Source organism: Petromyzon marinus (genome assembly GCF_048934315.1).
Source record: "Petromyzon marinus isolate PM22_M1 ecotype Great Lakes invasive population chromosome 84 unlocalized genomic scaffold, UKy_Petmar_22M1.pri1.0 chr84_unloc.1, whole genome shotgun sequence".
NCBI classification, from domain to species: Eukaryota; Metazoa; Chordata; class Hyperoartia; order Petromyzontiformes; family Petromyzontidae; genus Petromyzon; species Petromyzon marinus.
Genome location: NW_027422638.1, coordinates 1,006,275 through 1,025,989, shown reverse-complemented (window position 1 = coordinate 1,025,989; position 19,715 = coordinate 1,006,275). Strand labels below are relative to the sequence as shown.

General features: G+C 56.7%; 1 protein-coding gene across 1 annotated transcript in view; it reads left to right on the top strand.

Moving 5' to 3' along the window:
- The window catches only part of LOC142908406 (scavenger receptor class F member 2-like), a gene marked incomplete at its 5' end in the record, with an annotated part of 29,476 nt that overhangs the window by 8,622 nt on the left and 1,139 nt on the right, over positions 1-19,715 (top strand). The window contains 4 exons of the mRNA XM_076059034.1: positions 37-138; positions 3,641-3,833; positions 7,137-7,294; positions 12,486-12,669. Of these exons, the coding sequence (XP_075915149.1) occupies positions 37-138; positions 3,641-3,833; positions 7,137-7,294; positions 12,486-12,669 (637 nt within the window). The remainder of the gene's footprint in view (positions 1-36; positions 139-3,640; positions 3,834-7,136; positions 7,295-12,485; positions 12,670-19,715) is intronic.

The following is a 19,715-nucleotide window of genomic DNA, read 5'->3' as shown; positions in this document are numbered from 1 at the left end:
TGACAGGCTACACGGGGGATCTTTGTCTTTGCGTAGCGGTGTGCGCAGGCAATGACACCTGTGCTCAGGGGGAGGTGTGCGTCAAGCCCGGAGAATGTCGCTGTCGCCACGGATACTTCGGGGCGCACTGTGACACAAGTGCGTGACACGCACAGACACGCATGTGGCACGTATGTTCGTACGTACAGACACACGCACGCGGGAGCGTGTGACACACACACACACACACGTGTGGCACATACAGACACACGTGCGCGCGAGCGTGTGACACACACACACACACGTGACACATACATACAGACACACACACACACGTGACACATACATACAGACACACGCACACACGAGTGTGTGACACACACACACACGTGACACATACATACAGACACACACACACACACGTGACACATACACATACATACACGCAGACACGCGTACGCGCGAGTGTGTGACACACACACACGTGACACATACATAGAGACACACACACACGTGACACATACATACAGACACACGCACACACGAGTGTGTGACACACACACACACGTGACACATACATACAGACACACACACACACACGTGACACATACATACACGCAGACACGCGTACGCGCGAGTGTGTGACACACACACACACGTGACACATACATACAGACACACACACGTGACACATACATACAGACACACGTACGCGCGAGTGTGTGACACACACACACACGTGACACATACATACAGACACACGCACACACGAGCGTGTAACACATACACACACGTGATACATACAGACACGCAGACACACGTACGCGCGAGTGTGTGACACACACACACACGTGACACATACATACAGACACACACACACACGTGGCACATACATACAGACACACGCACACACGAGTGTGTGACACATTCACACACGTGACACATACAGACACACAGACACACGTACGCGCGAGTGTGTGACACACACACACGTGACACACATTCAGACACACACACACGTGACACATACATACAGACACACGCACACACGAGTGTGTGACACATACACACACGTGAAACATACAGACACACAGACACGCGTACGCGCGAGTGTGTGACACACACACACACGTGACACATACATACAGACACACGTACGTGCGAGTGTGTGACACACACACACACGTGGCACATACATACAGACACACACACACACACAGGCGACACATACATACAGACACATGCACACACGAGTGTGTGACACATACACACGTGACACATACACACGTGACGCACACACACGTGACACACACACACGTGACACATACATACGGACACACAAGTGTGTGACACACACACACGTGAGGCATACATATAGACATACATGCACGAGTGTGTGACACACACAGACACACGTGACACATACAAACACATGCACACACGAGTGTGTGACACACACATACACGTGACACATACATACATATAGACATACATACACGAGTGTGTGACACACACACAGACACACATGTGACACATACAGACATACACGAGTGTGTGATACACACAGACACACACGTGACACATACAGACATACACGAGTGTGTGACACACACAGACACACACGTGACACATACAGACATACACGAGTGTGTGACACACACAGACACACGTGACACATACAGACATGCACGAGTGTGTGACACACACACACACATGTGACACATACAGACATACACGAGTGTGGGACACACACAGACACACATGTGACACATGCATACATACACGAGTGTGTGACACACACATAGACACTCGTACACAGAGACACAGACATACACGAGTGTGTGACACACACATAGACACACGTGACACATACATACAGACACATGCACATGTGACACATACATACAGACACACGTACGCGCGAGTGTGTGACACACACACACACACACACGTGACACATACATACAGACACACGCACACACGAGTGTGTGACACATTCACACACGTGACACATACAGACACACAGACATGCGTACGCGCGAGTGTGTGACACACACATACACGTGACACATACATACAGACACAAACACACACGTGACACATACATACAGACACACCCACACACACGCGACACATACATACAGACACACGCACACAGGAGTGTGTGACACATACACACATGTGACACACACACATATGACACATACATACAGACACATGCACACAGGAGTGTGTGACACATACACACGTGACACATACACACACGTGACACATACACACATGTGACACATACATACGGACACACTTACACACGAGTGTGTGACACACACACACGTGACGCATACATATAGACACACATACACGAGTGTGTGACACACACAGACACACATGTGACACATACAGACATACACGAGTGTGTGACACACACAGACACACATGTGACACATACAGACATACACGAGTGTGTGACACACACAGACACACGTGTGACACATACAGACATACACGAGTGTGTGACACACACAGACACACATGTGACACAGACATACACGAGTGTGTGACACACACAGACGCACACGTGACACATACAGACATACACGAGTGTGTGACACACACACACACATGTGACACATACAGACATACATGAGTGTGTGACACACACAGACACTCATGTGACACATACAGACATACATACACGAGTGTGTGACACACACATAGACACTCATACACAGAGACACAGACATACACGAGTGTGTGACACACACATAGACACACGTGACACATACAGACATACACGAGTGTGTGACACACACACACATTAGACATTCATGCACAGAGATACAGACACAACAACAGCCGCCATTCACCACGAAGTGACGGTGTCGTCACCACGGTGCCTGTGCCAGGCTAGGTGCACTTTGAAGCCACGTGGAGTGTTGAAGGCTCGCTGCTGACAGGAGGTTACGTGACAAACCAAGGTGCCATGGGTTGACTGCTGTGCCAGGCTAGGTGCAGGAGGAGGTCACGGGACAGACCCAGCAGGTGCCATGGGTTGGCTGCTGTGCCAGGCTAGGTGCAGGAGAAGGTCACGGGACAGACCCTGCAGGTGCCATGGGTTTACTGCTGTGCCAGGCTAGGTGCAGGAGGAGGAAGTCACGGGACCATCTCTCCCTGTGTCCGTGCGCGCGTGCACACACACACACACCTCCACCACAACCACCACAACCACCATCACCACCACTACCACCACCACCCCCACCACCATCACCCCCACCACCATCACCACCATCACCACCATCACAACCACCATCACCACCACCCCCACCACCATCACCACCACTAACCACCACCACCACTACCACCACCATCACCACCACTACCACCACCACCCCCACCACCACCCCCACCACCATCACCACCACAACCACCATCACCACCACCACTACCACCACTGCTACCATCACTACCACCACACCCACCACCCCCACCACCACAACCACCATCACCACCACCCTCACCACCACCACCACTATCACCACCACTACCACCCCCACCATCACCACAACCACCCCCACCACCACCACCCTCACCACCACCCCCACCACCACCCTCACCACCCCCACCACCACCACCACCCTCACCACCCCCACCACCACCACAGAGTGCCCCAGCCAGTACTGGGGTCCCGAGTGTAAGCGCCAGTGCCTCTGCCACCCGCACGGAACCTGTGACGCTCGCACGGGAGCCTGCACCTGCGCACCCGCACGCTGGGGAGAGCGCTGCCAGGAGGCCTGTGCCTGTAACTTCGGAGTCTGCGACGCGGCCACCGGAGCCTGCAGCTGTCACCACGGCTGGTGAGGGAGAGGCACGGGGAGGGAGAGACACGGGGGGAGAGACACGGGGAGAGACACGGGGGGAGAGACACGGGGGGAGAGACATGGGGAGAGACGGGGAGAGACGGGGAGAGACGGGGAGACACAGGGAGAGACAGGGGGAGACACGGGGAGAGACACAGGGACACGGGGAGGGACACGGGGGGAGACACGGGGAGAGACACGGGGAGAGCGCTGCCAGGAGGCTGCGCCTGTAGCTTCGGAGTCTGCGACGCGGCCACCGGAGCCTGCAGCTGTCACCACGGCTGGTGAGGGAGGGGCACGGGGAGGGAGAGACACGGGGGGAGAGACACGGGGGGAGAGACACGGGGGGAGAGACACGGGGAGACACGGGGAGACACGGGGAGAGACACGGGGGGAGACACGGGGGGAGACACGGGGGGAGAGACACGGGGAGAGACACGGGGGGAGACACGGGGGGAGACACGGGGGGAGACAGGGGGAGACACGGGGAGAGACACGGGGACACGGGGGGAGACACGGGGAGAGACACGGGGGGAGAGACACGGGGGGAGAGACACGGGGAGAGACACAGGGAGAGACACAGGGAGAGACGGGGAGACACGGGGGGAGAGACACGGGGAGACACACGGGAGACAGGGGAGACATGGAGAGACACGGGGAGAGACACTGGGAGAGACGGAGAGAGACACGGGGACACGGGGAGAGACACGGGGAGAGACAGGGAGAGACACGGGGAGACACGGGGACACGGGGAGGGACACAGGGGGAGACACGGGGAGACACGGGGAGAGACATGGGGAGAGACGGGGAGAGACACGGGGACACGGGGAGGGACACGGGGGGAGACACGGGGAGACATGGGGAGAGACTCGGAGACACAGGGAGAGAGGGAGACACGGGGAGACACAGGGATCTACAGGGAGACACGGGAAGACACGATGAGAGACAGAGACACGGGGAGACACGATGAGAGACAGAGACATGGGGAGACGCACGGAGACACGGGGAGAGAAACGGGGAGACGCGGGGAGAGACTCAGAGACACGGGGAGACACACGGAGACACGGGGAGACACGGGGAGAGACAGAGAGAGAGAGACATGGGGAGACACGGGGAGACGCACGGAGACACGGGGAGAGAAACGGGGAGACGCGGGGAGAGACTCAGAGACACGGGGAGACACACGGAGACACGGGGAGACACGGGGAGAGGCAGAGAGAGAGACATGGGGAGACACGGGGAGACACGGGGAGACACGGGGAGACACAGAGATACACAGAGACACACGGAGACACGGGGAGAGACAGAGAGAGACATGGGGCAACACGGGGAGACACGGAGACACGGGGAGAGACAGAGGGAGACATGGGTAGACACGGGGACAGTTGGAGACATGGAGAGATGCATGCGTGTGTGCTCCCACACTGTGTGTGTGTTTGTGTGTGTCCATCAGTAACGATTATCTGAACCGGTCTTGGTCCTCCCTTAGGTCGACTTAGTCGCAAATGAGTACCTGGTGCGCTGTGTAGTAAACATCGCTAGCAATGGGGAGACAAAGGCGGCCGGGTGTGGTGGTGGCCACCCACCCCCTCTTGATAGGTGCTCGCTAACAGCACTTGCCCCTACAGCCCTGTTACAGGCTACACGGGGGACCTTTGTCTGTGTCTACCTTCACAGGTGCTGCTCGCTAACAGCACTTGCCCCTACAGTCTGCTAGAGGCTACACGGGGGACCTTTGTCTGTGTGTGTAGGTGCTGCTCGCTACTAAAAGCACTTGCCCCTACAGCCCTGTTAGAGGCTACACGGGGGACCTTTGTCTGTGTGTGTAGGTGCTGCTCGCTAACAGCACTTGCCCCTACAGTCTGCTAGAGGCTACACGGGGGACCTTTGTCTGTGTGTGTGTGTAGGTGCTGCTCGCTACTAACAGCACTTGCCCCTACAGCCCTGTTAGAGGCTACACGGGGGACCTTTGTGTCTACCTTCATAGGTGCTGCTCGCTAACAGCACTTGCCCCTACAGCCTGTTAGAGGCTATATGGGGGACCTGTGTGTGTGTGTAGCTGCTGCTACTCGCTACTAACAGCACTTGCCCCTACAGCCCTGTTAGAGGCTACACGGGGGACCTTTGTCTGTGTCTGTGTGTAGGTGCTGCTACTCGCTACTGACAGCACTTGCCCCCTACAGCCCTGCTAGAGGCTACACGGGGGACCTTTGTCTGTGTCTACCTTCACAGGTGCTGCTAGCTACTGGCAGCACTTGCCCCTGCAGCCCTGTTAGAGGCTACACGGGGGACCTTTGTCTGTGTCTGTGTGTGTAGGTGCTGCTCGCTACTAACAGCACTTGCCCCTACAGCCTATTAGAGGCTACACGGGGGACCTTTGTCTTTGTGTGTGTAGGTGCTGCTCGCTACTAACAGCACTTGCCCCCTGCAGCCCTGCTAGAGGCTACACGGGGGACCTTTGTCTGTGTGTGTGTGTAGGTGCTGCTCGCTAACAGCACTTGCCCCTACAGCCCTGCTAGAGGCTACACGGGGGACCTTTGTCTGTGTCTGTGTGTGTAGGTGCTGCTCGCTACTAACAGCACTTGCCCCTGCAGCCTGTTAGAGGCTACACAGGGGACCTTTGTCTGTGTGTGTGTAGGTGCTGCTCGCTACTAACAGCACTTGCCCCTACAGCCCTGTTAGAGGCTACACGGGGGACCTTTGTCTGTGTGTGTGTAGGTGCTGCTACTCGCTACTAACAGCACTTGCCCCCTGCAGCCCTGCTAGAGGCTACACGGGGGGCCTTTGTCTGTGTGTGTGTGTAGGTGCTGCTCGCTACTAACAGCACTTGCCCCTGCAGCCCTGCTAGAGGCTACACGGGGCACCTTTGTCTGTGTCTACCTTCACAGGTGCTACTCGCTACTAACAGCACTTGCCCCCTGCAGCCCTGCGAGAGGCTACACGGGTGACCTTTGTCTGTGTCTGTGTGTAGGTGCTGCTACTCGCTACTGACAGCACTTGCCCCCTACAGCCCTGCTAGAGGCTACACGGGGGACCTTTGTCTGTGGCTACCTTCACAGGTGCTGCTAGCTACTGACAGCACTTGCCCCTGCAGCCCTGCTAGAGGCTACATGGGGGACCTTTGTCTGTGTGTGTGTGTGTGTAGGTGCTGCTACTCGCTACTAACAGCACTTGCCCCCTGCAGCCCTGCTAGAGGCTACACGGGTGACCTATTCCTTTGCCCAGGTGGGGCTGCCAGTGGTGAGGTGCTCTCTGACCGCGTGCCGTGCCCTCGCCCTCCCCCACCGTGCGCGTGCCCAGGTGGGGCGCCACGTGCGGTGCCACCTGCCGGTGCGGTGCCGGTGCGGTGCTGTGCGAGCAGGCGACGGGTCGCTGTGTGTGCAGTGCCGGCTGGTGGGGGCCCAGCTGCAGCGCTCGCTGCCACTGTGGGGGGGGCTCCCCCTGCAACCCGGCAAACGGTGAGCGAGCGTGCTGTGACGCTGTGTGTGACGCTGTGCGTGAGTGTGACGCTGTGCGTGTGAGTGTGTGTGACGCCATGCGTGTGTGTGTGTGTGTGACGCCGTGTGTGTGACGCTGTGTGTGAGTGTGACGCCGTGTGTGTGTGTGACGCCGTGCGTGCGTGACGCTGTGTGTGTGACGCTGTGCGTGTGTGTGACGCCGTGTGTGTGACGCTGTGTGTGCGTGTGTGTCACGCCGTGCGTGCGTGTGTGGCGCTGTGCGTGTGTGAAGCTGTGTGTGTGTGACGCCGTGTGTGTGTGTGATGCTGTGTGTGTGTGTGTGTGACGCTGTGTGTGTGTGTGACGCTGTGCGTGAGTGTGTGACGCTGTGTGTGTGATGCTGTGTGTGTGACGCTGTGTGTACGTGTGTGACGCTGTGCGTGCATGTGACGCTGTGCGTGCGTGACGCTGTGTGTGTGAGACGCTGTGTGTGTGACGCTGTGCGTGTGTGAAGCTGTGTGTGTGACGCTGTGCGTGAGTGTTACGCTGTGTGTGTGTGTGACGCTGTGTGTGCGTGTGTGACGCTGTGTGTGTGTGACGCCGTGTGTGACGCTGTGTGTGTGACGCTGTGTGTGTGACGCTGTGTGTACGTGTGTGACGCTGTGTGTGACGCTGTGTGTACGTGTGTGACGCTGTGTGTGACGCTGTGCGTGCGTGTGTGACGCTGTGTGTGTGACGCTGTGTGTGTGACGCTGTGTGTGTGACGCTGTGTGTACGTGTGTGACGCTGTGTGTGTGTGACGCTGTGTGTGCGTGTGTGTCACGCCGTGCGTGCGTGTGTGATGCTGTGCGTGTGTGTGTGACGCCGTGTGTGTGACGCCGTGTGTGTGACGCTGTGTGTGACGCTGTGTGTGTGACGCTGTGCCTGTGTGTACGTGTGTGATGCTGTGCGTGCGTGTGTGACGCTGTGTGTGTGTGTGACGCTGTGCATGTGTGACGCTGTGCATGTGTGACGCTGTGCGTGTGTGACGCTGTGTGCGTGTGACGCTGTGTGTGTGACGCTGTGTGTGTGTGACGCTGTGTGTGTGTGACGCTGTGTGTGTGACGCTGTGTGTGCGTGTGTGACGCCGTGCGTGCGTGTGTGACGCCGTGCGTGCGTGTGTGACGCTGTGTGTGTGTGACGCCGTGTGTGTGACGCCGTGTGTGTGACGCCGTGAGTGTGACGCTGTGTGCGTGTGTGACGCTGTGTGTGTGTGACGCTGTGTGTGTGACGCTGTGTGTGTGACGCTGTGTGTACGTGTGTGACGCTGTGTGTACGTGTGTGACGCTGTGTGTGACGCTGTGTGTACGTGTGTGACGCTGTGTGTGTGACGCTGTGTGTGACGCTGTGTGTACGTGTGTGACGCTGTGCGTGAGTGTGATGCTGTGTGTGTGACGCTGTGTGTACGTGTGTGACGCTGTGTGTACGTGTGTGACGCTGTGTGTACGTGTGTGACGCTGTCTGTACGTGTGTGACGCTGTGTGTGTGTGACGCTGTGTGTGTGACGCTGTGTGTACGTGTGTGACGCTGTGCGTGTGACGCTGTGTGTAAGTGTGTGATGCTGTGCGTGTGTGTGACGCTGTGTGTGTGACGCTGTGTGTGTGTGACGCTGTGTGTGACGCTGTGTGTGTGTGACGCTGTGTGTGTGACGCTGTGTGTACGTGTGTGACGCTGTGTGTGTGACGCTGTGTGTGTGTGATGCTGTGTGTATGACACTGTGTGTGTGACGCTGTGTGTACGTGTGTGGCGCTTTGTGTGTGACGCTGTGCGTGTGTGTGACGCTGTGTGTGTAACGCTGTGTGTGTGACGCCGTGCGTGCGTGTGTGTGACGCTGTGCGTGTGAGACACTGTGTGTGTGATGCTGTGTGTACGTGTGTGACGCCGTGTGTACGTGTGTGACGCTGTGCGTACATGTGTGACGCTGTGTGTGTGACGCCGTGTGTACGTGTGTGACGCTGTGTGTATGTGTGATGCTGTGTGTGTGTGAGACGCTGTGTGTTTGTGATGCTGTGTGTACGTGTGTGACGCCGTGTGTACGTGTGTGACGCTGTGCGTACATGTGTGACGCTGTGTGTATGACGCCGTGTGTACGTGTGTGACGCTGTGTGTGTGTGACGCTGTGTGTGTGTGACGCTGTGCATGTGTGACGCTGTGTGTACGTGTGTGACGCTGTGCGTGTGTGACACTGTGCGTGTGACGCTGTGTGTACGTGTGTGACGCTGTGCGTGTGACGCTGTGTGTACGTGTGTGACGTTGTGTGTGTGTGACGCTGTGTGTGTGATGCTGTGTGTACGTGTGTGACGCTGTGTGTACATGTGTGACGCTGTGTGTACGTGTGTGACGCTGTGTGTACGTGTATAACGCTGTGTGTGTGACGCTGTGTGTGTGACGCCGTGTGTACGTGTGTGACGCTGTGTGTGTGTGACGCTGTGCATGTGTGACGCTGTGTGTACGTGTGTGACGCTGTGCGTGTGTGACACTGTGCGTGTGACGCTGTGTGTACGTGTGTGACGCTGTGCGTGTGACGCTGTGTGTACGTGTGTGACGTTGTGTGTGTGTGACGCTGTGTGTGTGATGCTGTGTGTGTGATGCTGTGTGTACGTGTGTGACGCTGTGTGTACGTGTGTGACGCTGTGCGTGTTACGCTGTGTGTGTGTGACGCTGTGCGTGTGTGACGCTGTGTGTACGTGTGACGCTGTGTGTGTGAGTGTGACGCTGTGTGTACGTGTGTGACGCTGTGTGTGTGTGTGTGACGCTGTGTGTACATATGTGACGCTGTGTGTACGTGTGTAACGCTGTGTGTGTGTGACGCTGTGTGTGTGACGCTGTGTGTACGTGTGTGACGCTGTGTGTGTGACGCTGTGTGTGACGCTGTGTGTGTGATGCTGTGTGTGTGACGCTGTATGTGTGTGACGCTGTGTGTGTGACGCGCTTTGTGTGTGACGCGCTGTGTGTGTGACAGTGTGTGTACGTGTGTGACTGTGTGCGTGTGACGCTGTGTGTACGTGTGTGACGCTGTGTGTGTGTGTGACGCTGAGTGTACGTGTGACGCTGTGTGTACGTGTGTGACGCTGTGTGTGTGTGACGCTGTGTGTGTGTGACGCTGTGTGTGTGTGACGCTGTGTGTGTGACGCTGTGTGTGCGTGCGTGTGACGCTGTGCGTGTGACGCTGTGCGTGTGTGGGTGTGACGCTGTGTGTGTGCGCGACGCTGTGTGTGTGACGCTGTGCGTGTGTGTGCGACGCTGTGTTGTGTGTGACGATGTGCGTGTGACGTGTGTGACGCTGTGCGGGTGACGTGTGTGACGCTGTGTGTACGTGTGTGACGCTGTGTGTACGTGTGTGACGCTGTGTGTGTGTGACGCTGTGTGTGTGTGACACTGTGCGTGTGACGCTGTGTGTACGTGTGTGACGCTGTGTGCACGTGTGTGATGCTGTGCGTGCGTGTGTGACGCTGTGCGTACGTGTGTGACGCTGTGTGTATGTGACGCTGTGCGTGTGACGCTGTGTGTACGTGTGTGACGCTGTGTGTGCGTGTGTGACGCTGTGCGTACGTGTGTGACGCTGTGTGTGTGACGCTGTGCGTGTGATCCTGTGTGCGTGTGACGCCGTGTGTACGTGTGTGTGACGCCGTGTGTACGTGTGTGATGCTGTGTGTGTGTGACGCTGTGTGTGTGTGACACTGTGCGTGTGACGCTGTGTGTACGTGTGTGACGCTGTGCGTGTGTGACGCTGTGCGTGTGTGTGTGACGCTGTGTGTGCGACGCTGTGTGTGTGCGTGCATGACACTGTGTGTGACGCTGTGTGTGTGACGCTGTGCGTGTGACGCTGTGCGTGTGACGCTGTGCGTGTGTGTGTGTAACGCTGTGTATGTGGCGCTGTGCATGTGTGTGTGTGACGCTGTGCGTGTGTGTGAGGCTGTGTGCGTGACGCTGTGTATGTGTGTGTGCGTGCGACGCTGTGTGTGTGACACTGTGCGCGTGTGTGTGTGGGGAGCGGTGGTGGTGTCGTAAACATCGCTAGCACTGGGGAGAGACAAAGGCGGCCGGGCGTCGTGCCGGCCACCCACCCCCTCGCGTGCCGTGCCGGCCTTTGTAGCCGCTCGCTCGCTCGCTCGCTCGATTGCTTTCAGTTTTCAGTTTAATTAATTTGGTATAGCCCTGTGAGCCATTCGGCGCTTGAATCGGGTGCAGCCGCAACAAACAGCAAACAGAAACACGAACAATAAAAACACCTTAAAGTGACTGCGGTTGACTTTGCGCAAACAGAAAATCCATGGGGAAAAAAAAACAGCAAAATTTTCCTGAAAAAAGCCACCGTTACACCACCAAACGCTGTGTGCAAAAAAGTCAAACATCAACAACAACAACCACAAGACAACTTAGATGAAGGCCATCAGTCTAACTCCGTACTGCAACAAACAAACCATGGCCCAAACAAAACGAAAAAACTTTTCGAAATCACCCAGAATAAAGCCATAAATGCAATGTAACAGTGATCGTAGGGGCTATGGTTAATTCATGTCTGCATTAACCACATTTTGGTGCTGGCAAAGGAGGTCTAATGATGTAGATGTTCACCCCGAGCCCTCGTTACTTTGATAGTGGCGTCGTCTTTGAGCTGTACGCCGTTGGGCGTCATCTGGTCGAGCACCAATTGGGTCGAAAGAAAGCCGTCCCTTGATGTGGACCAATCAGTTTCAAGGGCAATGCATCATGTATATTATCATGGTATGTTTTTGTTTGCATTTTGACTGCAGGTATTGTGGTTAATGCAGACATGAATCCTGATGATGATTGCTGCTTGTGTGTTGCAGTCGAAACGTCGTGAGAATTTCATTGTTTTATATTTATTTCATTATTTTATTGTTTCCCTTCTACGTGGTGACTTTACCGAAAAAACCAAGAATAATAATTTTATTGTCTTACAATAATTTCATTTTTTATATATATTTTATTGTTTCCCCTTCTACGTGGTGGTGACTTTACCGAAAGAGCCAAGGGTATTTATTTCAATGTTTGTTGGCGGTTGCACCCAAATCAAGAGCCGGACGGCTCACGGGGGTGGTAAATCCCAATAAATGAAACCTGAAACTACCAGAGGACCCAATTAGCACGGCAAGGGGGGGGGGGGGTTCTTTCCCTCTCCCCTACCCACCCCCCACCCCCGCCGCAGGTCGCTGCGCTTGCCGCGAGGGCCTGTGGGGGGCCCGGTGCGAGCATCGCTGCGCCTGCCGCCCCGCCGCCACGGAGCGGTGCGTGACGCTCAACGGCTCGTGCGTGTGCCGCCCGGGACACCGGGGCCGCTACTGCGCCGAGGCGTGCCCCGCCGGCCTCTACGGATACCAGTGTGCCCACAGGTAGCGCGCCGGCGGGGAGAGAGAGAGAGGGGGGGGGATATCTGAGGGTACCAGTGTGCTCACAGGTAGTGCACTAGTGGAGAGAGAGGGGTTTTCTGGGGGTACCAGCGTGCCCATAGGTAGTGCACTAGTGGAGAGAGAGGGGTTTTCTGGGGGTACCAGCGTGCCCATAGGTAGTGCACTAGTGGAGAGAGAGAGGGGGGATATCTGAGGGTACCAGCGTGCCCACAGGTAGTGCACTAGTGGAGAGAGAGAGGGGGGATATCTGAGGGTACCAGGGTGCTCACAGGTAGTGCACTAGTGGAGAGAGAGAGGGGGGATATCTGAGGGTACCAGCGTGCCCATAGATAGTGTGCTAGTGGAGAGAGAGAGAGAGAGAGGGGATATCTGAGGGTACCAGTGTGCCCATAGATAGTGTGCTAGTGGAGAGAGAGAGAGGGGGGATATCTGAGGGTACCAGCGTGCCCATAGATAGTGTGCTAGTGGAGAGAGAGAGAGAGAGAGGGGGGATATCTGAGGGTACTAGCGTGCCCATAGATAGTGTGCTAGTGGAGAGAGAGAGAGAGAGGGGGGATATCTGAGGGTACCAGCGTGCCCACAGGTAGTGCACTAGTGGAGAGAGAGAGGGGGGATATCTGAGGGTACCAGGGTGCTCACAGGTAGTGCACTAGTGGAGAGAGAGAGGGGGGATATCTGAGGGTACCAGCGTGCCCATAGATAGTGTGCTAGTGGAGAGAGAGAGAGAGAGAGGGGATATCTGAGGGTACCAGTGTGCCCATAGATAGTGTGCTAGTGGAGAGAGAGAGAGGGGGGATATCTGAGGGTACCAGCGTGCCCATAGATAGTGTGCTAGTGGAGAGAGAGAGAGAGAGAGGGGGGATATCTGAGGGTACTAGCGTGCCCATAGATAGTGTGCTAGTGGAGAGAGAGAGAGAGAGGGGGGATATCTGAGGGTACCAGCGTGCTCACAGGTAGTGCACTAGCGGGGAGAGAGAGGGGGGATATCTGAGGGTACCAGCGTGCTCACAGGTAGTGCACTAGTGGAGAGAGAGAGGGGGGATATCTGAGGGTACCAGCGTGCCCATAGATAGTGTGCTAGTGGAGAGAGAGAGGGGGGATATCTGAGGGTACCAGTGTGCTCACAGCTAGTGCACTAGCGGAGAGAGAGAGAGAAGGGGGGTTTTCTGGGGGTACCAGCGTGCTCACAGGTAGTGCACTAGTGGAGAGAGAGAGGGGGGATATCTGAGGGTACCAGCGTGCCCACAGGTAGTGCACTAGTGGAGAGAGAGAGGGGGGATATCTGAGGGTACCAGCGTACTCACAGGTAGTGCACTAGCGGAGAGAGAGAGAGGGGATTTCTGAGGGTACCAGCGTGCTCACAGGTAGTGCGCTAGTGGAGAGAGAGGGGGGGATATCTGAGGGTACCAGCGTGCCCACAGTTAGTGCACTAGTGGAGAGAGAGAGGGCGGATATCTGAGGGTACCAGGGTGCTCACAGGTAGTGCACTAGTGGAGAGAGAGAGGGGGGATATCTGAGGGTACCAGCGTACTCACAGGTAGTGCACTAGCGGAGAGAGAGAGAGGGGATTTCTGAGGGTACCAGCGTGCTCACAGCTAGTGCACTAGCGGAGAGAGGGGGGTTTTCTGGGGGTACCAGCGTGTTCACAGGTAGTGCACTAGCGGAGAGAGAGAGAGGGGGGATATCTGAGGGTACCAGCGTGCTCACAGGTAGTGCACTAGCAGAGAGTGAGAGGGGGGATATCTGAGGGTACCAGCGTGCTCACAGGTAGTGCACTAGCGGAGAGAGAGGGGGGATATCTGAGGGTACCAGCGTACTCACAGGTAGTGCACTAGCGGAGAGAGGGGGGTTTTCTGGGGGTACCAGCGTGCTCACAGGTAGCGCTAGTGGAGAGAGAGAGGGGATATCTGAGGGTACCAGCGTGCTCACAGGTAGTGCACTAGTGGAGAGAGAGAGGGGGGGATTTCTGAGGGTACCAGCGTGCCTACAGGTAGTGCACTAGTGGAGAGAGAGAGGGGGGATATCTGAGGGTACCAGCGTGCCTACAGGTAGTGCACTAGTGGAGAGAGAGAGGGGGGTATCTGAGGGTACCAGCGTGCTCACAGGTAGCGCTAGTGGAGAGAGAGAGGGGGGGGATATCTGAGGGTACCAGCGTGCCCACGGGTAGTGCACTAGTGGAGAGAGAGGGGGGGATATCTGAGGGTACCAGCGTGCTCACAGCTAGTGCACTAGCGGAGAGAGAGAGGGGGGATATCTGAGGGTACCAGCGTGCCCATAGATAGTGTGCTAGTGGAGAGAGAGAGAGAGAGGGGGGATATCTGAGGGTACCAGTGTGCTCACAGGTAGTGCGCTAGCGGAGAGAGAGAGAGGGGGGATATCTGAGGGTACCAGCTTTGCCTACAGGTAGTGCACTAGTGGAGAGAGAGAGAGGGGGGATATCTGAGGGTACCAGCGTGCTCACAGGTAGTGCACTAGCGGAGAGAGAGAGAGAGAGGGGGGATATCTGAGGGTACCAGCGTGCCCATAGATAGTGTGCTAGTGGAGAGAGAGAGAGAGAGAGGGGGGATATCTGAGGGTACCAGTGTGCTCACAGGTAGTGCGCTAGCGGAGAGAGAGAGAGGGGGGATATCTGAGGGTACCAGCTTGCTCACAGGTAGTGCACTAGCGGAGAGAGAGAGGGGGGATATCTGAGGGTACCAGCGTGCCCATAGATAGTGCACTAGTGGAGAGAGAGAGAGGGGGGATATCTGAGGGTACCAGCATGCTCACAGGTAGTGCACTAGTGGAGAGAGAGGGGGGGGGGGGTATCTGAGGGTACCAGCTTGCTCACAGGTAGTGCACTAGTGGAGAGAGAGAGGGGGGATATCTGAGGGTACCAGCGTGCTCACAGGTAGTGCACTAGCGGAGAGAGAGAGAGGGGGGGATATCTGAGGGTACCAGCGTGCTCACAGGTAGTGCACTAGTGGAGAGAGAGAGGGGAGGGGATATCTGAGGGTACCAGCGTGCTCACAGGTAGTGCACTAGTGGAGAGAGAGAGGGGGGATATCTGAGGGTAGCAGCGTGCTCACAGGTAGTGCACTGGCGGAGAGAGAGAGGGGGGATATCTGGGGGTACCAGCGTGCTCACAGGTAGTGCAATAGCGGAGAGAGAGGGGGGATATCTGAGGGTACCAGCGTGCCCACGGGTAGTGCGCTAGTGGAGAGAGAGAGGGGGGGGATATCTGAGGGTACCAGCGTGCTCACAGGTAGTGCACTAGCGGAGAGAGAGAGGGGGGATATCTGAGGGTACCAGCGTGCTCACAGGTAGTGCACTAGTGGAGAGAGAGGGGGGGGATATCTGAGGGTACCAGCGTGCCAACAGGTAGTGCACTAGTGGAGAGAGAGAGAGGGGGGATATCTGAGGGTACCAGCTTGCTCACAGGTAGTGCACTAGCGGAGAGAGAGAGAGGGGGGATATCTGTGGGTACCAGCGTGCCTACAGGTAGTGCACTAGTGGAGAGAGAGGGGGGATATCTGAGGGTACCAGCGTGCTCACAGGTAGTGCACTAGTGGAGAGAGAGAGGGGGGATATCTGAGGGTACCAGCGTACCCACAGGTAGTGCTAGTGGAGAGAGAGAGAGAGGGGATATCTGAGGGTACCAGCGTGCTCACAGGTAGTGCACTAGTGGAGAGAGAGAGGGGGATATCTGAGGGTACCAGCGTACCCACAGGTAGTGCACTAGTGGATAGAGAGAGGGGGGATATCTGAGGGTACCAGCGTACCCACAGGTAGTGCACTAGCGGAGAGAGAGGGGGGATATCTGAGGGTACCAGCGTGCTCACAGTGCACTAGCGGAGAGAGAGAGGGGGGATATCTGAGGGTACCAGCGTGCTCACAGGTAGTGCACTAGCGGAGAGAGAGGGGGGGGATATCTGAGGGTACCAGCGTGCTCACAGTGCGCTAGTGGAGAGAGAGGGGGGATATCTGAGGGTACCAGCGTGCCTACAGGTAGTGCACTAGTGGAGAGAGAGAGAGAGGGGATATCTGAGGGTACCAGCGTGCCCACAGGTAGTGCACTAGCGGAGAGAGAGAGGGGGGGATATCTGAGGGTACCAGCGTGCTCACAGGTATCGCGCTAGTGGAGAGAGAGGGGGGGATATCTGAGGGTACCAGCGTGCTCACAGGTAGCGCACTAGCGGAGAGAGGGGATATCTGGGGGTACCAGCGTGCTCACAGGTAGTGCACTAGTGGAGAGAGAGAGAGGGGGGATATCTGAGGGTACCAGCGTGCCCACAGGTAGTGCACTAGTGAAGAGAGAGAGGGGGGATATCTGAGGGTACCAGCTTGCTCACAGTTAGTGCACTAGTGGAGAGAGAGAGGGGATATCTGAGGGTACCAGCCTGCTCACGGGTAGTGCGCTAGTGGAGAGAGAGAGGGGGGATATCTGAGGGTACCAGCGTGCCCACAGGTAGCGCTAGTGGAGAGAGAGGGGGGGGGGGATATCTGAGGGTACCAGCGTGCTCACAGGTAGTGCACTAGCGGAGAGAGAGAGAGAGGGGGGATATCTGAAGGTACCAGCGTGCCTACAGGTAGTGCACTAGCGGAGAGAGAGAGAGGGGGGGATATCTGAGGGTACCAGCGTGCTCACAGGTAGCGCTAGTGGAGAGAGAGAGGGGATATCTGAGGGTACCAGCGTGCTCACAGGTAGCGCTAGTGGAGAGAGAGAGAGGGGGGATATCTGGGGGTACCAGATTGCTCACAGGTAGTGCACTAGTAGAGAGAGAGGGGGGGGATATCTGAGGGTACCAGCGTGCTCACAGGTAGTGCACTAGTGGAGAGAGAGAGAGGGGGGATATCTGAGGGTACCAGCGTGCTCACAGGTAGTGCACTAGTGGAGAGAGAGGGGGGGGATATCTGAGGGTACCAGCGTGCTCACAGGTAGTGCACTAGCGGAGAGAGAGAGGGGGGATATCTGAGGGTACCAGCGTGCCAACAGGTAGTGCACTAGTGGAGAGAGAGAGGGGGGGTATCTGAGGGTACCAGCGTGCTCACAGGTAGTGCACTAGTGGAGAGAGAGAGAGGGGGGATATCTGAGGGTACCAGCTTGCTCACAGGTAGCGCGCTAGCGGAGAGAGAGAGGGGGATATCTGAGGGTACCAGCGTGCTCACAGGTAGTGCACTAGTGGAGAGAGAGAGAGGGGGGATCTCTGAGGGTACCAGCGTGCTCACAGGTAGTGCACTAGTGGAGAGAGAGAGGGGGGATATCTGAGGGTACCAGCGTGCTCACAGGTAGTGCACTAGTGGAGAGAGAGAGGGGGGATATCTGAGGGTACCAGCTTGCTCACAGGTAGCGCGCTATCGGAGAGAGAGGGGGGGTTTATGGGGGTACCCGCAGGTTCCTGGGGGTGCCTGGGGGCTACCTGGGGGTACCAGCGTGCCAACAGGTAGTGCGCTACCAGGGGGAGGTGGGTCACAGGGGGGACCTGGGGGTCCCTGAGAGTACCAGTGAGATACCAGCGTGCCAACAGGTAGCGCGCTACCAGGGGGAGGTGGGTCACAGGGGGGACCTGGGGGTCCCTGAGAGTACCAGTGAGATACCAGCGTGCCAACAGGTAGCGCGCTGGCGGAGTGGTGGGTGAGCATCCGTGTGATGCCTGTGTGTGTGTGACACCTGTGTGTGTGAGACGCCTGTGTGTGTGACACCTGTGTGTGTGTGTGACACCTGTGTGTGTGTGTGACACCTGTGTGTGTGTGTGACGCCTGTGTGTGTGACACCTGTGTGTGTGTGAGACGCTTGTGTGTGTGACACCTGTGTGTATGTGTGACGCCTGTGTGTGTGTGTGATGCCTGTGTGTGTGTGTGACGCCTGTGTGTGTGTGTGAGACGCCTGTATGTGTGTGTGACACCTGTGTATGTGTGATGCCTGTGTGTGTGTGATGCCTGTGTGTGTGTGACACCTGTGTGTGTGTGACACCTGTGTGTGTGTGAGATGCCTGTGTGTGTGTGTGACGCCTGTGTGTGTGTGTGACGCCTGTGTGTGTGTGACGCCTGTGTGTGTGATGGACGCCTGTGTGTGTGACGCCTGTGTGTGTGTGACGCCTGTGTGTGTGTGTGACGCCTGTGTGTGTGTGTGTGATGCCTGTGTGTGTGTGAGACGCCTGTGTGTGTGTGTGTGTGTCACACCTGTGTGTGTGTGTGTGATGCCTGTGTGTGATGCCTGTGTGTGTGATGCCTGTGTGCGTGTGTGATGCCTGTGTGTTTGACGCCTGTGTGTGTGATGACTGTGTGTGTGACGCCTGTGTGAGTGTGTGTGATGCCTGTGTGTGTGTGTGATGCCTGTGTGTGTGTGTGATGCCTGTGTGTGTGTGTGACACCTGTGTGTGTGAGACGCCTGTGTGTGTGAGACGCCTGTGTGTGTGTGACGCCTGTGTGTGTGTGTGACGCCTGTGGGTGTGTGACGCCTGTGTGTCTGTGTGACACCTGTGTGTGTGTGTGATGCCTGTGTGTGTGTGATGCCTGTGTGTGTGTGACGCTTGTGCGTGTGTGATGCCTGTGTGTGTGATGCCTGTGTGAGTGTGTGTGATGCCTGTGTGTGTGTGTGATGCCTGTGTGTGTGGGTGATGCCTGTGTGTGTGTGTGTGTGACGCCTGTGTGTGTGAGACGCCTGTGTGTGTGTGTGACGCCTGTGTGTGTGTGACGCCTGTGTGTGTGTGACGCCTGTGTATTTGTGTGACGCCTGTGTGTGTGTGTGTGACGCCTGTGTGTGTGTGTGACGCCTGTGTGTGTGTGAGACGCCTGTGTGTGTGTGTCACACCTGTGTGTGTGTGTGAAGCCTGTGTGTGTGTGATGCCTGTGTGTGTGACGCCTGTGTGAGTGTGTGTGACGCCTGTGTGAGTGTGTGTGACGCCTGTGTGAGTGTGTGTGTGATGCCTGTGTGTGTGTGTGTGATGCCTGTGTGTGTGTGTGATGCCTGTGTGTGTGTGTGTGTGATGCCTGTGTGAGTGTGTGTGACGCCTGTGTGAGTGTGTGTGACGCCTGTGTGAGTGTGT